The 21,846-nt window shown below is 42.2% G+C and overlaps 1 protein-coding gene across 1 annotated transcript in view; it reads right to left on the minus strand.

The window, feature by feature from the left end:
- ASB7 (ankyrin repeat and SOCS box containing 7) overlaps positions 1-21,846 on the minus strand; it is a 56,027-nt gene that overhangs the window by 26,282 nt on the left and 7,899 nt on the right. Inside the window, exons 3-5 of the mRNA XM_019504001.1 lie at positions 20,888-20,987; positions 13,903-14,163; positions 2,601-3,206 (exon numbers count right to left, since the gene is read on the minus strand). Coding sequence (XP_019359546.1) covers positions 2,601-3,206; positions 13,903-14,113 — 817 coding nt within the window. The 5' untranslated portion in view covers positions 14,114-14,163; positions 20,888-20,987. The remainder of the gene's footprint in view (positions 1-2,600; positions 3,207-13,902; positions 14,164-20,887; positions 20,988-21,846) is intronic.

The following is a 21,846-nucleotide window of genomic DNA, read 5'->3' on the forward strand; positions in this document are numbered from 1 at the left end:
CTCATAGCCCTAATGTGCATCCTGACCTCAAAACAAAAGAATCAGTGACCTCCGGAAGGGGTCCGACCTCCGAAGTGCTAAACCAAAAAGGTTCCAGATTATTGCTAAGGGTGTGTATTGTGGCAAGGCTGGCCACCATGGCCATCATGGTGACCACAAGTTCTTAAACTGACCCAGATGAATTACCAAATGGATGCTCAAGTCATCCAGAGCAGTCAGTTACCATGGAGAGCAACTATTTACTCAGCGTTCAGTTAAGGATTTTGACATGATATAGGACAGCTCCTATTAAATCAAAACTGACTCCTTTTCTAGACTCACAATAAATGGACACAAATTCAGTGGGAGTCATCCAATCACGAGTATCAGTACAGATGCAAGCTTAGAGGCTCCATCCAGCTTGAGGATGGTGGCAACCTTGTTAGCCCTTGGAGAGCATACATGAGATCTGTAGTGCTGGTGAGGTTATGTTGCCAAGAAAAGAATCAGGAAATGACCAGAAAAACTGATCTTTCAAACCCAGCCTTCATCTTCTAGTCAATTTAATCCTACCATGGTTCCCTTTGCCTAATACAAGAGGGACTAAGTAGCTAAAGATCTTGCAATTGATGCTACTTTCTCCTTCATAACTTCACTATTTTTCTATAAAGTGCCTGTAATTCCTTTAGTTACCCAAAGGTCATCACTGAAATGTGAGATAGCTTTGACATGTGGATAATCAAATAAGGATCACAAGGATCTCCATCCGCTTCTGGGCAGGCATATCAAAACCATTTATGGATTTCCTAAACAATCTAGAAGCCAAAAATTAAAAGTCCTCCCCCCCACCTCTCTCCCTGCTTTACAATCAGATTCAGTCTCTTCATATTCATCCCCATCACTAAAATACTACTGATGGTACCAGTAATTCCTACATGCCTTCCATTCAACAGGTCAATGAGAACATGTTGCTATTTGGATTGTTTTTAAAAGTAGGCTGCTTAGTCCTTCAGGACAAAGTTTCCAGCCGTGTTTTGTAAAGAGAGACAAGATTTGCTGAACATTCTCAAGTGATTTAAAGCTGTCTAGTAGTACATCAATGCTATTTTTGTAAACTCAAATGCACAAGTATCCCTTAAAAGAGAAGAGAAAATCGGAAAGGTTTGGTTTGCTGAACATTTGTATTTTGTACATTTTAAAGACTGCTACTAATTAAAGCTGCAGGATATCACTTGAAGGAGATTTGAAAGCTGTGGAATCATTTTTCATTCCTTCTAGGAACTTCCTAAAAAGAAGTTCCTATTTAAGTTTTCAGGATTTTTCTTTATTTGGGGGGAAAAAACTTTAGATATTAGAAACAATTTTGGAAGCTTGAAAACTACTTCCTGTGTACAGTTAAGTTCTACTAAGCCTATGGAAACTTGGATATTATATCATCCATAAATAACCTTAAAAGTACTGTTAAAATGATGAGCGTCTTCTAAGAAGCCAGGAAAAGGGACAAGCCAGTTCTGGATAAAGTTATTCAGTGAAATTAAAACCCGTTATTTTTGCTTGCATTTCTTGTTACTGATTTCCACCTGTCCAAATACTGTATTTCTAGATTTCAGACGTTTATGAATGCCTTTAGTGAACACCAAAAGGTGAAAACCTAACGTCATAGCCAGTTCCAGTTCCAAACACTTCACTGTCTCAACAATTTACAGTTAACATCTGATTTTTGTCAATGAAGTTTCAGTTTCTCTAATGCCTATAATGTATATGGTGCTGAACCTTTATGCATTTTGTGTTTTTCAAACCAGAAGCAAGAGAATTATGTTTGGGCTTTTAAAAAGTCCTATAATACTTTTCAGTTAGAAGCTGTCTCATTGAAACACTATCCTGGCTGGGCAAGGAAGAGTCAAGCCCTGTTAGAATCATTAAGAATATTCTTAATATCACTCTTCTCCTAATAACATCTAACACCTGTAGTCACAGGTTAAAAGTTTTTGGAATGAGATGAGTACTTCAGCAAGACAGCCATTCGAACAAATCACAACAGGTACTCTAAAATATGCTATGCTTCACGTACTCAAGACGATTTAAACTTCAGAAGTGAATACATTGTAAGAACTCCTCTCTCCTTTCAAGAGTGCTAACAAAATAACCAGAACTAGTGCTACCATCTGTGAATGTATACATAAGTTGCAGAAGGTAGGAAAGGCTGGAAAATGCAAGACACTCCTTGCTTTCCCCATTGTGGGGGCAGGTTGGAAGAAGATCAATCACGGAAAAAAGTTTTCTTCTGCTCTGGGCATAATGCCAGCTAGCTTTTGAGTCTCTTCAGGACACCAAACCAATCAATCAAGCCTAAGAATCTAAGCTTTGCTTATGTGCAAGGCCAGTCCTAGTAAAGCTAATTTTTTTAAATGAAGGCTTGCAATATGTTATATATTTAAACAAAGCTTGCTTTAATGGGACATCCTTAGAGTTCAATTGTTTGGTCAAATATGACACCCAACCCCAGTGACCTTTTAGTGCATTTAACCAGGAGTGAGGTGCTAATCTATAATAATTTTCCTAGGGCTAAACCCAATGATATCAGAGGACAATGCATCTTTTGATTAAATTTTCTTACATACTTGTCACTTCTTGTAAGAAATCCAGACAGGGTCGGCTACTTCCAGAAATACTTATTGAAACAGCCAGTGGGGTCTGTCCTTCATAGTTCCTTGTATTAGTGTCTGCTCCATAATTATATAACATTTGCGCGCAAAGCACATCATCTCTAAGAGCAGACAAGTGTAATGGTGTTTGTCCATCTTCTAAACGACCCAAGTTTGTATCTGCCCCTCTCTGAAGGAACATTCGGCAATAAGAGTGATTGCTTTTGATCACAGCGTATCGTAACAGGAAACCGTTCTGAATGTCGATGTTGGCATTGTGATCCAGAAGGATTTTCACGCAGCTTGACCTCTCACGAATAATGGCCAGTTGAAGCGGTGTAGTACCTTTATCACTGAGTGGATCAACCTCCGCCTTGAACTCCAGCAGGAGTCTGACAAATGAGTCTCTGCCATAGTGGGCTGCTACGTGGAGGGGAGTCCAACCATCATTGCTTTTTGCATTGATAATGTCACTTCTATACTCAGATTCCAGCATCAAGCGTGCAATCCTTGCTCGGCCATGCATGGCGGCATAATGCAGAGCAGTGAAGCCTCCAATTAAGTCCTTAACTGTGGGATCAGCTGAAGTAAAAGAATAGAAAAAACACAGTTAGACCTTAAAAGCACAAAAGGCTGATGCAAGAGAGAGTCAAATTGCACTCGATTAAAAAAAATGTATATTTCAAGCAATATTTAAAATGGTTTGACAGACTTCAAACTAATTCTTGCTTTTATGGACTAAATTCCACTAACAGAATGTCAAAAGATTTTTTTCATTAAGTGAAGGTAAGAAGTGGACTAGAACAAATGAAGTTATTTACACACACACACTCTCTCTCTCTCTCTCTCTCTCTCTCTCTCTCTCTCTTCCTACAGCTCACAAGCATCCTTAAATCAAACAGCTCAAACTTCCTGGTCCATGCAAGTCTCCTGTAGCTCTACAATATTATGCCTCTTTTTCCGTTTTATTTTTCTGTGTGCTGCTTCTTGCTCTTAAAAAGAAGCATGTGTAGCAACATCTGTTGTCCCAAATTGCGGATGTTTTGTGGTCTGGCAAGATGGTGTTGTTTTTAGGGTGTAATACTGTATTAGGTAAAAAGTTTCTCTGCGGTCTGTAGGATTTCCAAAGCATGCAAGATATATGTTATTTCAGATTATCTTGATAAACTCTGTTTTTATAGATGAAGAGTCTGTTCTGAATTTATAGTTTTTACAAAAATTTAGGATTTTACAAGAATGTAAGCATGCCATTATGAGGGAGAGGGGAAGGGGGAAAAGAAATGTCAGTAAAACTGATGGACACATTCTCCCCCCTAACAGTACAGAAATTCAAATGGATCCAAGTTTTAAAATTAAATAACCAAACTAATTCAGCTAATTCCAACACAAACTTCCCACTTCCAATTTCTTTTTTAAAGTCTTTCTTCTCACGTACATAGTCCAGTAAGTTGCCTACAGAAATGGCCACCATTCTACCACTATTTCTTACCCCGCTGGCAGGACAGGCTGAGGACCTTCTTGCCCCCTCCCTCCTTACTAGTGTTACCTAGTAACATAGGCATCTTCTACCCATTTACATTTTGGAAGCTTAAGTCCATTCCCCAACCAAAGTCTCTTGGTATGTGAAGAGAGGTACTGTCCACATAGAAAACCAGCCTTAAATTTGATACCATCTTGGCATGCGTTCCATTCCAACCCCCGCTCTACTCCCATAAATATGCTTTGGAGGAAAAGATGTGATGAGGAGCCAAAGACCATGCTATGGTATGACCCTTCCTCCAGAAGGTATAGAATCGAACAGAGCTTCTTTTGGAGGCTATCAATACTCTTCCAATGGGGATTATGTTGCCCAGGAGAAATACTCTCTTCACCTACCCCTATTGTACTGTATACATATGGCCAAATCTTCTGCTCTGTTCACAACCCTTGCTAGCCAAGGGAGTAAGAGACCAACTCTAGCCTCAAAATGGCAACATACTACACAAATGAAGCTTATAATAAAGATCCAATGCGAGGAAAAAAACAGAAGGAAAAACCAAGAGAACAAATATCCAGTCACAGAATAGGTAGGATTTTCCCCCCCTTAATATGGTTCTGAGAACATACCTGGGACTGTGCTGGGATACATCTTGTTACTAGAAATATACTGGCAAAATACAGAGTCCAGGGAAGACTAAAAAAGAGATCAGAGGAATCCATTTTTGATGGATCCTGATCCTTCCAATAATGAGAGCAGTCCTTCCCCACGCCCTCACCCCCTCTTCCCCTTCCCTCTCCTTACTTTAGTTTCTGTTTCCCTACAGGCAAGCCCGGCTTGAGCTTTGAAACTCAAAATGTTTCAAAAATTTCCATTTGCCTCGTTTCGTTTCAAGGCTGTTTCAAAGTTCTCCGTTTCATTTCGATTTTGCCGTTTCGAGTTCGAAACGAGTCGAAACAGCATCAAAATGAAACTGCCGGCCCTACTAAATATGAAAATTGAGATAATGAGTATCAGTTGCTCCTACAGTTCCTGTTTTCAGACTGCTCAGCCCATTTTCTAGGTGAGCAGTTTCCCAGCTAAAGGCTACAGCACTTAATGAGTGGAGCTGCAAGTCCCACAAAAACTGAATTATACCAGGAATGCAGTTGTCACAGAAAAAAGATTGGGAACTGCAGTCATAGACCCTGCCATCCTATCCTTCAGCTCTTCTGCAAGGCATAACAACCGCACATACATGCTGTATCTGATGGGCCACCACATCACGTACTTAAATAGGGTGACCTAGTTTAAACCAGTGGCACCCAACCTTGTATTCTTGCAGGCCAGATGTGTGGTGCAAGGCTGGTCTGTGGGCCAGATCTGATCCATGGGCCCAATCTGATGTGCAGAGCTGGCTCAGCACATGGCCCCAGCCCTCCATGCCACATCAGGTTAACTCCAGCCCCAGCCTCAGCCCCCTGCACCAAATCACACCAGCAGCCCTAGTCCCTGCATGCAGGGTCATGCCATCTAGTCTGCAGGGCTTGGAAATTTTGTGGTGGGGGTGGTGACAGTGTTAATTGCAGTTGCTCTCCATGCCAAATTTCCCGACCTATGGGATGCCCGGCAGGCCAGCCTATTACTGTGATATTACAGGTCTATGCCAGCTCTATACAAGTCAATTTGAGCAGCTGCTGCACAGCTTTCTCCCTGCCTCCCCCAACCCTGCAATGGCTCTCAAAAACAAGGGCATCCCTTTTAAAATTGCTTTACAGTTCCCACCCCGGGCAAATCCAATTGTTCCATCATAAAGACCAGCCAAGTACCAAGCTCTGTGTAAGAGATTAGTATCTCTCAGGAAGAGTGAAGAAATCCAATTAATTGTGTAAACAAGCCATGTAACTGATAAGCTCTAAGAAAGCAAATATGATGGACAGCACCATATGATAATGATATTTTAATTCCTATTAGGATTATGCTTTTTTACTGGGCCAATGATACCAATTTTCTACTCTATTAAATAGCCAGATCATTTAAACAAAAACAAAAAAACAACAAAAAAAAGGGACAGCCCCTTACTGCTCAGCCAGTGCTTTGCTGCCATCTTCTGGAGAAACTATAATGAGCTGCACAGAGTGTTTGTACCATTTTCTCCTAATCTCCAAGTACATTTAATTGCTGTATTAAATGTAAAAAGCACCTACAGTTGTATGAGCAAACTCATTAATGACAGAAAATTTGTAACCCTGGGGCAGCAATTGTTCAGTGGGGCAAAGCATGTCTTCTTTCAAGAGTATAAGTTGTTGGTCTAACATAAGCAGACAAGGTTCTTTGGGTAAATCTGATATCTTTTATATTTGGCAAAATTCTTCAAATAGTTGGAAAAATTCTTTTTTGCAAGCTTTTGGGTATAAATACCCTTCGTCAGGCTAAGGAAGCATCTGCAGCTGGCGTGTGCTCTTCCTGGATCAAATACATAGTAAAGACCAGCCTGAAGAGCCAAGGGACCTAAATAAAAAATTCACAAGGGGAAGCAGTTGCTAAGGCTTCCACGATGTTCTCAGGAAGAAGATAGGACAAACAGTTAGATACCTGAAGTGTTGATGTACTAATGCAAATAGCATGGGAAACACACAGGCAGAACTGGTTGTCCTAGTACAAATCAAGGAATTATGATGCAATTGGGATTATCGAGAGGTGGTGGGATAGTTCATGTGACTGGAGTATGGCTGTGGACAGGCTTAATTTGTTCAGACAGGGGGAAAAAGGAGGAGATGTTGCTCTGTATGTAAAGGGGATATATATGTGTTCTGATGTGCAGTACAAAGTGGAAGATGGGCATGTTGAAAGCCTCTGATGAAAGATACGAGGGGAGCAACAGCCATGTCATGGTGGGTGTCTGCTATAGGCCACCAGACCAGGAGGAAGAGGTGGATGAGGCCTTCCTTAAACGACTGACAGAAGCTTACAACTCACAGGACCTGGTTTTCAGGGTCGGGGGGACTTTCAATTATTGGGTTATCTGTGCAGAGGGAAACAGCAGTGCACAAGCAGTCCTGAAAATTATTGGAAGATATGGGGGGATTCCTTTTTGATGCAGATAGTAGAGAGACCAACCGGGTGGGGAGCTCTTCTTGACCTGATGCACACAGAGAGAGAGGAAGTGGTCAAGACTGTGAAGGTAAGAGGAACTGGGTTGACAATGACCACAAAATCATACAATTCAAGATCCTAAAGGGAAGAAGGAACAAGAGAAGCAAAATAAAGACAAGACTGCAGAAAAACAGACTTTAGCAAACTCAGGGAACTGGTAGAAAGGATGCCTTGGGAAGCAAGTCTGAGGGAAAGAGGACTCCAAGAGAGCTGGCTGTACTTTAAAGTCATAGTTTCATAGTTGGTAGGGTTAGAAGGGACCTGAGCAGCTCAAGTCTGACCCCCTGCCATGGGCAGGAAAGAATGCTGGGGTCAAATGACCCCGGCAAGGTGATCATCTATTCTTTTAAGTCCTTTTAAGGGCACAGGAGCCAGCTATTGTGATGGACCAGAATGAGAAATGTAACAGAATGCCAGTCTGGCTAGACAGCAATTTCTTCAGTGAGCTGAAACTCAAAAAGAAATCCTACAAAAAGTGGAAGTGTGGTCACCTTTATAGGGGAACAGTGTAAAAGTACTGAACAGGCATGCAGGGAGAAAATTAGGAAGGCCACAGCCTGACCTGAAATGCAGCAAGCAAAAGGCATAAAAGGCAATAAATAGGGATTCTGCAACCATGTTGAGTAAGAATAAGACCAAAGAAATCATAGATGGTTTATGGAATGCAGAAGGCAGTCTAGTTACAGATGACACAGAGAAGGCTGAAGTATTTCATGCCTTTTTTACTTCAGTATTCACAAACAGGAGCAGCTACCAGATGACAAGTGTAGTTCACAGCAAAGATAGGGAAGAAGATAAACAACCTAGAGTAATGGCAGAACAGGTTAGAGAAGCTACAGGCTTTCAAGTGAATAGGGCCAGATGGGATGGGGTGTAGAGTACTGAAGAAATTGGCCAGGGTAATCTTGGAGCCACTGGCCATCCTCTTTGATAACTCATGGGAGGTTGGGTAAGGTCCCGGATGACAGGAAAAGGGCAAATATAATGTTAATCTTAAAGAAAGGAAGGAGGAGGATCTGGAGAATTACAGACCAGTCAGTCTGATCTCGATACCTTGAAAGATCATGCCTTAAATCCTCAAGGGAACCTACTGCATAGCACCTAGAGAACAAGGTGAACTTGTTACAAAGAGGATGGAGCTACACTTCACTCAGTGGTGGCAGATGACAGAACAAGGAGCAATGGTCTCAAGTTGCAGCAAGGGAAGTTTAGGTTGGATATTAGGAAAAACTCACAAGGAGCATAGCAAAGCACTGGAACAGGCTACGCAGAGAGGTTGTGAAATGTCCATCCTTGGAAGCTTTTAGGACCTGGCTAGACAAAGCCTTGGCTGGGATGATCTAGTTGGAGTTGGTCCTGCTTTGAGCAGGGGGTTGGATTAGATGACCTCCAGGAGGTTCCTTCCAATCCTAATTTTCTATGATTCGATGATCAGAAACAGCCAGCCTGAGGTCATCAAGAGGAAGTCATGCCAGACCAACCGAATTTCCTTCTGAAAGTTGACAGAGTCTGTGTATGAGGGGAGGGTAATGGATGTGAAATGCCTTGACTTTAGCAAGGCTTTTGACAACATGTCCTATAACATTCTCATTATCAAGCTAAGGAAATCCAAACAAGACAAAAGTACTATAAATTGAATACATAATTGGTTGAGTCATCATGTTCAACAAGTCATCATCAATGGCGGCTTAGTGCCTGTTTAGGAGAAGGTTTCCAATGGCGTTCCCCAGGGGTCTGTCCTGGGTCTCATATTGTTTAATATCTGCATGAATGTTTTGGATGACGGGATTGAGTGCATGCTTAGCAAGTTTGTGGATGACACCAAGTTGGATGGAGTTGCAGACTTTCTGGAAGGCAGAGATGGAATCCAGAATGACATGCAAAAAGTGGTCCACAATCAACTAGATGAAATTCAACAAGAACAAGTACGAAGTCCTGCACTTGAGATGGAATACAGACTGGGGAATGATTATCTGGGCTGCAGTACTGCAGAGAAGGACCTGGGGTTACAGCAGACCAGAGGCAAGAGCCAACAGTATGCTCCTGTTGCAAAAAAGGCCAACAGTATACTGGATTGTATTAACAGGAGTGTCACTTGCAAATCAAGGGAAGCGATTATTCCACTCTATTCAACACTGGTGAGGCATCACCTGAAGTACTGTGTCCAGTTTTGGGCCTCACACTTCAAAAAGAATGTGGACAGTTTGGAAAGAGTCTAGCAGAGAGCAAAAAATATATATATTAGAAAGGCCTGGGAAGCAAGACTTATTTAGACAGGCTGAAAGAACTGGGCCTATTTAGTCAGGAGAAGAAAAGACTGCTGTCAAAACCTCTTTCAGTCTTCACATACCTGAGGGGTAGTTAGAATGGGGATGAGCTTTTCTCTACAGCTGTAGGGGACAGGACTAGGAACAATGGCTTCAAGCTGCAACAAAAGAAATTTAGTTTGGAAATCAGGAGGAACTTTCTGACTATGAAGGTGGTCAAGCACTGGGACAGGCCTCCTAGAGCTGTGGAATCTCCACCCTAGGCATCTTCAAGAGCAGGCTGGACAGACACTTAGCTGGAATGGTTTAGTCAGGGATGATCCTGACTTGAGCAGGGGGACTACATGGCCTTGTGAGGTCCCTTTCAACTCTATGATCATGAGCTCATCTAAGTGAGGAAACTGTAAAAGCAAAATTGCTAGCTCTACCATGCATCCCTATTAGTCCAGGTTCACTTCTATCAAGACATACTCTAGTCTACAAGGTAACGAACAGACAATTACATAACTTCCTGCTTCAAATTTTCCAAGGGCAGTACATGCAAGCTTCTAGTAATACATTCGGCTTCAGCCACAAAGGCACTTTCTGAGATAGTCCAGGGGATCGGCATCTCACATTCTCTACTTTTGGTTGGTTTTACTAGAGTTTGATGTCATGTAGCCAGGATTTCTCACAGGAGGACATCAGGCTTTTCATTAGTTATTTCTTCTGGCTTCAGCGGATCTCACCATTACTCTGATACAAAAAACTACACACTGAGCTACAGAACTAGTGTGGTAGAGGGATATAAAACATGAGATAGTTAATAGCTGCGCACTCCTAAGATCCTAGCTGGTCATGACTTGGAAGATTTGGGCTTAGCACAGCATAATTCTTTCCCTAATTTATTTCATGCACTGGTCGTCTTGGCAAGTTGCTTCAAATGTACAAAGAAATACTACAGGGAAAAGGACTGTGTTGGCTAAGAGGATGGATGAGATGACCTTGCCTAACTTCTGCACTTCTGTGAAGATCTATGCTCCTCTTTTTCCATGCTGCTCTGCTGAAACCTCCATTCCTTAGAGCTCAAATTGCTCCAGCAGTTTGGCATGTCTTTCACAAAGCTGAACAAAAATAGCCCATGTGGATTCCTTATTTTGAGGGCTTTACTATGTAAGCAGCAAAAGGAATAATCAGGAAAATGTGGATCTCTTACTGAAGGGGGGAGGCAATTTAGTGATAGGTGATGTGGAAAAGGCTGAAGTGCTCAATGCCTTTTTCACCTCAGTCTTCAGAGGCAAGGGCAGCTCCCAGACCACTACACTGGGCAGGACAGTTTGGGGAGGAGGTGAGCGGCCAACAGTGGCAAAAGAATAGGTTAGGGACTATTTAGAAAAGCTGGACATGTACAAGTCCATGGAGACAGAAGGGATGCACCTGAGGGTGCTGAGGAAGATGGCTGATGTGACTGCAGAGCTGATGGCCATTGTCTTTGAAAACTCATGGTGATTGGGAGAGGTCCCAGATAACTGGAACAGGGCAAATATAGTGCTCATCTTTAAGAAAGAAAAGAAGGAGGATCCAGGGAACTACAGACCAGTCAGCCTCACATCAGTCCCTGGAAAAATCATGGAGCAGGTCCTCAAGGAATCCATTTCTAAGCATTGGAGGAGAAGGCAATTACTGATTAGTACCAGTCAGCATGGATTCACCAAGGGCAAGTTATGCCTGACCAACCTGACTGCCTTCTATAATGAGATGCTTGGCTCTGTAGATGAGGGGAGACCAGTGGATATGATATACTTCGACTTTAGCAAGGCTTTTGATATGGTCTCACAACAGTCTCTCCAGCAAGCCAGGGAAGTATGAATTAGATGAATGGACTGTAAAATGGACAGAAAACTGATTGGATCATCAGGCTCAAAGGGTAGTAAGCAATGGCTCAGTGTCTGGTTGGCAGCCAGTATCAAGTGGAGTACCCCAGGGGTCAGTCCTGGGTCCAGTTTTGTTCAATATTTTCATAAAAGATCTGAAAGATGGGATGGAGTGCATCCTCAAAAAGTTTGCAGGTGACACAAAGCTGGGGGGATTAGTAGATATGCTGGAGGGTAGGGCTAGGACTCAGAGAGACCTCGACTAATTGGAGGATTGGGCCAAAAGAAATTTCATGAGGTTCAACAAGGACAAGTGCAAAGTCCTGCCCTCAGGACAGAACAATCCCATGCATCAGGACAGGCTGCGGGCTGACTGGCTTGGCAGCAGCTCTGCAGAAAAGGACCTGGGGGTACAGTGGGCAGTAAGCAGAATATGAGCAGTGTGACCTTGTTGCTAAGAAGGCTAACGGCATCCTGGGTTGCATTGGTAGAAGCATTGCCAGCAGATTGAGGGAAGTGATGAAGCCTCTCTATTCAGCACTGGTGAGGCCACATTTGAAGTAACGGTGTCCAGTTTTGGGCCCCCCACTATAGAAAGGATGTGGACAAATGTGGAGAGAGTCCAGTGCAGGACAACAAAAATGGTTCGGGGACTGAGGGGCACAACTTTTAAGGAGAGGCTGAGGGAACTGGGCTTATTTAGTTTGGAGAAGAGAAGACTGAAGGTAGGGGGACTTAGTTAAAGCCTTCAACTCCCTGCAGGGTGGTCCCAAAGAGGATGGAGCTGGACTGTTCTCAGTGGTGGCAGATGACAGAACAAGGAGCAATGGGCTCAAGTTTCAGCAAGGGGAAGTTTAAGTCGGATATTCAGAAAAACTCTCTCACTAGGAGGGTAGTAAAATTAGGGACTATTTGTCACTACTATATGGAGACTAAGATTTCTCCACTGTCCTGTCCAAGTTCCAGTTGTGTCATCAAATTGCTAAGAAATTCCTTCTAATTCTGGTCTGGTATATTATCTTTGCATCTGACAGCTCCTTTTGCTTGATTCAGCCTTGCCTCTGGTCCAGTTCTTTTATGCCACTCTGAAAGGATGGCTGAATCAAGTAAAGCACTTACAATTCAGTGAAAAGCTACTGAAGCCCTGTATATTAGCTGCTATGACAATATCTGGCAATGGTCAGTCTATTTCTAGCTGAGTAACTCCCACACTTAGAATCTCATCCTCTTCAGGTGCCTAGTTACTCAACTTCCCAGTTCCTCTGACTGAATGCTATGCTGTTGCTATTATGAGGCTATTTTATTATGAGCAATTTTTACTTGGCAATAGATTCAGTTATTACTCCATATAACAATGGGGGAAAAGCAGGCAGTTAGCATCATTTATAGAAAAACGGTTATAAAAGATGATGTATGCACTGAAAGAGAAATCCAAGTTTACAGTTTAACCAAATGTATAAAATAAAAGTCCTTATGTCCAGGTTTGCAACCAAGTACTTGAAAGTTATGAAATCAGAAATTTCATCTTGCCTGTTAAAGCCCCCTCAGTCTGGTATTTGCTGACTTTCAATTGCTCGAGTATGCCATTTAAAATGTCCTAGTTGACAAACCATGTGAAATCAAGACAAACCAGGGGCCTGGTCCAGTACATCATTACTTGTATAAGCAATGCATCTCAAATAAAATATCCCTTATTTGAGATTCCATGGGACAGGAAGAACCTCACACTCTGCTTTAGCAACTCGTCTGCCTAATGAGCTCTCTTCTCAATTATTTTAGGCGACTCAAGAGACACTATTTCTGCCACTTCCTCTGAAAGACTTACAGGTTAACAGATCTTGCTGCTAGAAGTGATATTTCTCTTAAAATGAACCTCTTATCTAACCTTAACCAACTACTTGTCTTTAATGTTTATACCCTTCAAATGGCAAGATTAACTTCCTGAACTTTATCTAGAAAATAGGGTCTAATTTTCTCCACTGCTAAAAAATGTGTATCAACTCAAGTTAGCCAACTACCAGTAAAACCCAACTGAAAGAAACAAAACTATCTGCAGTTCACACACAAGTCAGCATACTGAGTTAATTCTTATGTAGAAACTTAGTGTTATTCATGACCCAAATTATAAAGTTATAAACTGTCTTCTTTTCCCCATGACTGAAGGTTGAGTTTGCTCACCTGACTCAGAATATGCCTTCTCATCCTCATTTCACTGCAGACAAGGCTTAAAAGGTGTTGTTGGTTGCATTTTATTCTAACCAGTCCCTCCCTATTCCCTTACTTTTATAAATGCCCACTTACTCTCGCAATTGCTCCCTGGCAATCCTGAATGCTAAAGAGGTGAGGTTAAGAGTTAATTTGCCAGCTCAGTTATGGAACCAGTGTCCAAAATGAATATTGTGCATGCGGGGCAGAGATAGTAATGAAGCACAAATCGCAAGAGACTGGGGGGGTGGGAGGAGAGAGTTGCTTCAGAAATAATCTGACATCTATCCGGGATTGGAGAACTTCCAACTTTGAACAGAGCTCAAACAAAGACAACTCACCACCGTGCTCCAGAAAAACCCGAACGCATCTCTCTTTTCCTCTTGCTGCAGAGAAATGAAGCAAGGTCCAACCATTGGCATCTCGACCATTTGGAGAATAGCCTTGTTCCAACATCTTGCGCACGGTGTGAACATCCCCAGCAGCTACTGCAGCCTGAATCTGTAACTCTTCCTGTAGTTCAGGGTTCCTCCGACAGTGATGGTGTAACATCCTAGCTGACTCTGACTCTTACAAGAGTGTCATGAGGTCATACTATTCACCTTGAATCAATAGAAAGTGTACATAAATTACAGACAGAACTAGAAAGAGGGAATTTGGCGAAATAAAAAAAAAGTGACATCAAGCAACAAAGAGTACAAACTGAGATTAAGTCCACCATAAAACAGTATCAAGAACAGCTAGATACTTAAAATGGCTAGGAAAAAGACAGCTGTAGACCCCTAATGCTTAAATCCTAACAGAAAGGGAAAATTACACATTTAATAGCATACAGCTTTTTTTCTTTTTTTTTTTTTTTAATTCAAAGGTAATCTAAGAGTTAACCATCATGCTTCCATGCAATTTTAGCACTGTTAGGTATGCTCATGATTCACAAAATAATCCTAGAGAATTCAAACAGAAATCCATAGCATCAAATCGCTCTGAACTGTTTTGGTCTTTCTGAGTTCTTTGCAAGAGTTCATATTTTTATTTTTCTTTATGCAAAAACACATGATTAAAAATGGAAAAGTAGTATTTTCAGAGAGGTGCCTTGAGTTTAAAAAGATTGAGAACTACTTCATTAGATCAATTCACCAATGCTAAAGTACTGCATTGAACAGTGCTATATTGGCAGAGAAATCTACTAGATCTTTTTTGCTTAATCATAGAGAACTTTCTCTAGAAATTTTCCCTTCATCTAAAATAAAAATCACAGCATATCTAACTTAGTCTTTTGACATGTGATCTACCTCACAGGGATGTGAGAGAGTTAACGTTTATAAAATGCTTTAAAAAATGTGAAGATATAAGAATTATATTAATTCCTAATATGGATAACAATATGTTCTCATTATTTTGGCTTGTGGAATCCATAAAAAAAAAAAAACTATAAAAGACCTTCATATTGCGAGGGTAAGATATGAAAGCAAGGTTATGAAAGATCCAAGAACACAAACGCTTGACACATCCTTCTGAATAATTACTCAAATACAGAACTGGACTAAACACTATGCTGTGTACAATAAGGCAGTGTGTAGAGACTAACACAACTGGGAAAAAAATATATGAAAACTACATTTCATGCTTTGTTTGAAGAATAGAATCATCTTAAGACCCACTTGCTAGACACCCAGGGACAAAAATCACTCAGATATTTATGAAGCCCTTCACAGCATATAAATTCAGATCAGTGTTTGCATTTTCAAGCATACTACATTCGTTATAGGAATACGTCTCCATAGTGTATGGCAAGAAATACCAGAACAAAGTGCATAAGCAACAGCAGATTATCAGACAGAAAAATATTCAGATGCTGTAGGGTAGATGTTAATACAGAATACCAAGACAGGAAAGAGATTGTTCTAGAGAAAAAGACATCGAGTTTCAATAAAAAATAGAAGGTACTAAGAAATCAATTTTTAGAAGATGGCCCATTAAAAAAAAGCCTTAAAAGTCCATCTTTAAGACAGGGTTGCCAATACAACACTTCCCCTGCAACACACCCCATCCCTTGTCATACCAGCCATTGAGCATATTGACCAAGTAACATCCCACAGGATTAGTAATCCTTGTCTTTCCTAGTCAACTTCAGTTTTAATGCCTTTACTTTCCTGTGGCTATGAACAGTGTTGAAGGGTCTTTTGTTAACATAATGACCACAAGCTCTGGGCTGGGGACCAGTGACCTGACGTTTATGCACATGAAGTAAGTAGAGATACACCAATATTGTCCATATTGTATCAGTAGTGATAAAATAAAAAATTGACATTACTGACAATCAGCCTTTTTTTAACAATTTAACATGGCCAATAACTGCTGCATGCATGCACACAGCTGCAGAATTCACGTGGCCGGGAGAGCAGCCCAGCAGCTTGGAGAATATCGCCTGGCTGTTGATGGGAACGGGGGGAGGGGGGGTGCACACAGATTGAGGCCCCTGTGGTGAAGATTGAAGCCCCCATGGTGAAGGAGGGAGTAGAGATGAGGCTAGGGCTGGAGCAGGGGCAGGTGCTGCACAGCCAGGGTGGGGTGGGGGACAGAGCCAGTGGCTTTTCTGGGGGGTGCAGACAGTTGGCTCCTGCCACTGCATGCACCCCCAGGGAGAATGTGCCCCCTCACATCTGTACACAGAGCAAGAGCAGGCTGCTGCTGTGTTTTTGGGCCAGGGCTGTTCCAGCTTCTTCCCAGTGACTGCGCTCGGGCTGGGAGGGGCGGGGTGGCCGGTGCTGGGAGGCAGGGCTACAGTAGGCTAGAGCGATCCCAAAATTTGCTGTAGCCCCACCTCTCAGCACCATCACCACCCGATACACCCGAGCGCAGCCACCAGGAAGAGCCTGGAGCAGCCCCAGCCCTGCGAATGCAGTGGCACACCAACCTTGCCCTGTGCACAGATCTAGAGAGGCACATGCCCCCCATGCCTTCCCCAAGGGTGTGCGCACTGGCAAGAGCTGCTCTCCTCCTCCCCCCGCCCATTCCCATCCCCTCACACCCCCTGGATAAGCCACAAGCTCCATCCTACGTCCTGCCCCACTGTGGCTGGGCAGCGCTTGCCCCTGCCCCAGCCCTCCCCTCACCTCAGGGGCCTCAATCTGCCCCCACCATGCCTCTTCCTTCCCCCACACTCCTTTCCCCCAGACTTACCAGCCAGAAGCTGCTCTCCAAGCTGCCAGGATGCATATTGACAATTGGATTGGTATTGGCTGATACAGCTGATCAATCAGCCATCAGTATTGATCCAAAAAATCCTTATCGGTGCACCCCTAGAAGTAAGGGCTTACTGTAACTTTATAAGATGCTCAACAGACTCTCAATGAAGTCCCTGCACCGTTACTGGGCCCTCAGCTTTCATTGTTCCAGCTATACAGGCAATTAAAAAAGAAAGCAAGACTATCTAAAATATGAAAATGACCAACCAGAGCCTTAATATTCATTTCCTTTTCTTTCAGTAAGGTTGTACCTACTACTGGAAGTAGTGTGCATGCTGCCTGAGGGCTATCTAAGGGCAAGAATGCAATTCAAAACTAACTCCAAAGATACAGGTAATTGCACATGTTCTCATAAATAAACTGACAGGCTGTGATGTAGATGATTACACAGTCAGGCAGGTGGCAAATTGGCTTAGGGGTCGCATCCAGAGAGTGGTGGTAGATGGGTCGATATCGACCTGGAAAGATGTGGGCAGTGGAGTCCTGCAAGGCTTGGTCCTTGGACCAGTGCTATTCAACGTCTTCACCAGTGACTTGGATGAGGGTGTGGAGAATACCCTGTCCAAGTCAGCAGATGGTACCAAAATCTGGGGCAAAGTTAACACAGCAGAGGGTAGGGAATGGATCCAGGTGGATCTGGACAGGTTGGATAAATGGGCAGAATGAAATAGGATGCAGTTCAACAAAGACAAGTGCAAAGTGCTGCACCTGGGCAAAAAGAACCACCAACAAATTTACAGGCTGGAGGATGACCTTCTCAGTAGCACAGCAGCAGAAAGGGATCTTGGAGTCATAGCTGTTGACACCAAAATAAACATGAGTCATCTATGTGATGAAGTGATCAGTAAAGCTAACTGCACTTTATCACACATTAGCAGATGCATGGCAAACAGGGGCCAGGGAGGTGATGCTTCCCCTCTATGCGGCACTGGTCAGGCCACAGCTGGAGTACTGCGCCCAGTTCTGGGCACCGCACTTCAAGAGAGATGGAGAGAATCTCAAGAGGGTCCAGAGGAGGCCACTTGTATGGTCAGAGGCCTACAGGCAAAACCCCTACAAGGAGAGACTGAGGGACCTAGATCTCTCCAGCCTTTGCAAGAGAAGGCTGAGAGGTGATCTTGTGGCTGCCTACAAATTCATCAGGGGAGGGCAGAAGGGACTAGGAGATGCTCTATTTACTAGGGCACCCCTGGAGGAACTAGGAACAATGGCCACAAACTGACGGAGAGCAGATTTAGGTTGGACATTAGAAAGAATTTCTTCACAGTAAGGGTTGCCAGAATCTGGAACGGGCTCCCAAGGGAGGTGGTGCTCTCACCTACCCTGGGGGTCTTCAAGAGGAGACTGGACAAGCACCTAGCTGAGGTCATCTGACCCCAATGCTCTTTCCTGCCCAGGGCAGGGGATGGGACTCGATGATTTGCTGAGGTCCCTTCCAACCCTGACATCTATGAATCTACGCACAGCTCCAATGACCCTAAACACAGGCCAGATTTGAAAGTTACACACACAGATGTTAGCTTAGTACATGAAGTCTAGTTACCCATCAACAATTTCCAAGTTTACTTATACTGTCTTCTAACTGGACAACATTTAAACTTTTGTAAAAAAACTAGATGCTTTCCCCCTCACTTGTACACCATCTTCGCAGATTCTGTGTATGATACAGTCTCCATTCTAGCACAGGGTTTGAAGGAAACTTCTTGAGCTCAAGAATTTAAATACTGCTTAAAAGAAACCAGCTTACTGTGCATGACATGGAGAAAATACAAGGTGCCCTAATTGATGTTTTCAGTTAAAAAGGTGCTGATAAGATAAGTTTGCTCTGAGGAAAGGTTAAGAGCTAAAAGTTAAGAAAACCAAGTAAGGCAAGGTATTGAGAGAGAATTTGAGGCAAAATTAGCTCATAATATATAAGTTCTCATGAAAATGGGGGAGGGAGCGTTCAGAAGGATGGGCAAGTGACCAAACTAAAGCATGTTAACTAGAGCAGAGATTTACCGAAACATAGCTGCTGCATAGTGACGGTTCAGGCACTCTGTGTTCACAATTACTCCATGGTAAGTAAAGCTGAGCCTGGACAGTTCACCCCTGCTACATGATAAGGCCCCCACCTCCCTACTGACTTGCTTTTATTTGAGCAAAGAGCTCTTTACATCCTTCTGGAAAAGCAGCAGAATGAGGAACGTGTTTGGAAAGCAGGGCCAGGAGCATATGAAGACAGGTTTTCAGGTAATTCAGAGACTGTTGGGAAGTGTGGCTACTAACATATTAAGCATCAGAGTTTGGCAAGCTTTTCCTATGTTAAAATGTTCCATGCTGCACCACGTACATTTAAAAAAAAAAAAAAAAAAAAAAAAGAGATCTGCAGATGCACAATGGAGCTTATATTACTGCCTTGAAATGAAACAATGCATTGATTTTAAGACATTAATTTTATAAATGGTTTTTGAAGCTTTTCCTCCCACTTCCTTGCTAATGTCTCTGCCACATGCCCCTCTCACTCATCTATCATTTCTGTTTTGAATACTTTCTGGGGCATTTGGTTATTTTTATAGTACGGGTACATTATCTGTCATGACCTGGCAAAAAGGGCACTGCAAAAATAGCAGGTGTTTACTCAACAGTCCTTGGCCTGGACCGCAGTTTGAATCAAACCTGATTAATCTGGTGAAAAAATGGCCTTATGCAACATTTCCTGAGATCACTTGGGGGTATTTTCACTGATTCCAATAAGTTTTCGTTTAGATCCAAGTTTAACTCCAGTTATCATAGATTCATAGATGTGGGGTCGGAAGGGACCTAAGTAGATCTTCAAGTCCGACCCCCTGCCCTGGGCAGGAGAGAATACTGGGCTCATATGACCCCAGCTAGGTAATTATCAAGCCTCCTCTTAAAGACCCCCAAGGGAGGAGCCAGCATCACTTCCATTGGAAGCTGGTTCCACTTTCAAACAAACTCATCCTTAAGAGCAAGCTAGGTTTTGCTCAGGATCAAACCATTAGCAGTACTGTTACATACAATTCCAGCTCTAGCACCAAATTCTTCCCTCAGGTCCATGGGTACAAAAAAGTGGAAAGAGTAGTAGAACCTAGATTACTTGTATGCACCCGACCAGCTTGGCTCTCTGATCCTGGCTAGAGTTTGGAAGTTACAAAAAGAAAAAAAATTATTCAAGTTAAGAATCTTTTATAATAATCAATAATACAATACGTCACTATTTCTTAGCACTGTATTCATCTATTTTTTCCATGGGAACGTCAGACAGTATCCCAAGCTAAGTGAATATTAAACCCATCATGCTAACATGACAGAAACGGACAGGCTGACTTAACAGAATGTGTGAGAGGAGGAAAGAGAAGAAAAGGGGATTTCTCATGAAATGGGCAGTTGTAAGTTTAAGTATCTTTGAAGGCAGCTGGATAAGAAAAATGCAAAGATCTTTCAGTCTCAGCTGGTGGGAATTCTTGTAATGCAGTGTTATAAAAAGTTGGCAGTGGCCCCAAATGCTGCTTGCAACTAGCAAGTTTTATTCAGATTAGCTAGTATCTAAGTGCTAAAACACACAGAGTAGAAAGAAAAATTAAAGCATCAGCGGCTTCTTTTATCACTTGTGAAGACTTTGTAAACACGCTTTCTTTGTTTCACCCCCCGCTGCCAGCATAGAAGCCCATATTATGCAACATTACAGTAAAATATTTTGAGGTTTCAGGACTGCTCTATACACATACCAGCTTTGAAGTTAAAATGAAAATGGTTTCAAAGCTTTTCTAAAGTCTTTGTTTAGGGCATCAATCTTTGGAAAGGAGAGAGGGACTAATGGAAGCCTTGAGCCATTTGGCACTTAATATTTAATGTTTGAAACTATAATCAATCTCGCTTAGAACATAATATGTGGCTGGATTGCTACATGTTGGTTTTTTCCATGCAAGTCGAAGTAACAGAAATGGTACATAAGAGGTACCTGGAAATTCTAAGCTGCCATGATTTGCGTAGCACCATGCAAATAGAAGGCAAAAACAACTTAATTGATTTTGGAAACAGCATGGATAAATTCAATCCTTTCCCGAAATATTACCTTACAGGAAGCTGTCACTTTTTGATGTGTGTTCCACTCTTCATTGTCTTCATTACACAATCTTGTGTGCCCATACAACATGTCAAACAGTCTGCTACTCCTTAAAAAGAATAATGTATTCTTGTTAGATACAGAGACAGATTAAAAAAAAAAGTCTGCCTGTTCTTGCACTGCACCTGGTTTATAATTTCACATTTTAATGTCACCATGCTAGAGGAGGCCTAAAAGTTTAATTTGATCCACTATCAGCCAGCATGTTTGTGCTGGCAAAGGATGGATGGGGAGAAGTCTACAGAGAAAAGTACAGAAAGCAGAGATGTTTCTGTCCTCTAAAATGAACCTGGATGAACTGGGTTGAGTTTTTCCCTCAAGCACTACGTATATTTGTTTCCGTTCCATGACTGGGGTGGATAGAAGCCGCCAGAGTAGGCTCTACTGCCTACATGTCAAATGCTAATCCTGAAGCTAGGGTCTAGAAAACTCCTGAGAAACAATGTGGCCCTTTTCTGCTCCATACTACTAAGGAATGAAATTTTTAAATGCTTACTCCCTGAAGGTCCTTTCATAGCATCAGATACAGTGAGCTCTAGCCCAAAAAAAGCTTTATGCATAAAACAAACATTACACACACGGTATATTTATTACACACTGTAGTTATTTTACAAGGTGCAAATCTACATAGCCTTCTGATATAAGGATCAACATTTTTCCCTGATACAAAATCTGTATCTTCATTTCCCCATCCATCAGATTCATTTTCTCTTACCCAAAAGCCTCATGAGCATATCATTTAATAGAGTACAGCATACACATGCTGTATCCATGCTTGCCTTGACCAGAACCTTTGCAACACACTAATCACTGGTATCATGCAACCAAACTAAGACTTTACCCTTTCAAACTTTCCTGAAACTATTATTTTTAAAGTAAAAAAAAAAAAAAAAAAAAAAAAAAAAAAA

This window comes from Gavialis gangeticus, unplaced genomic scaffold (genome assembly GCF_001723915.1).
Source record: "Gavialis gangeticus isolate Ggan-Ray unplaced genomic scaffold, GavGan_comp1, whole genome shotgun sequence".
Classification (NCBI taxonomy): Eukaryota; Metazoa; Chordata; order Crocodylia; family Gavialidae; genus Gavialis; species Gavialis gangeticus.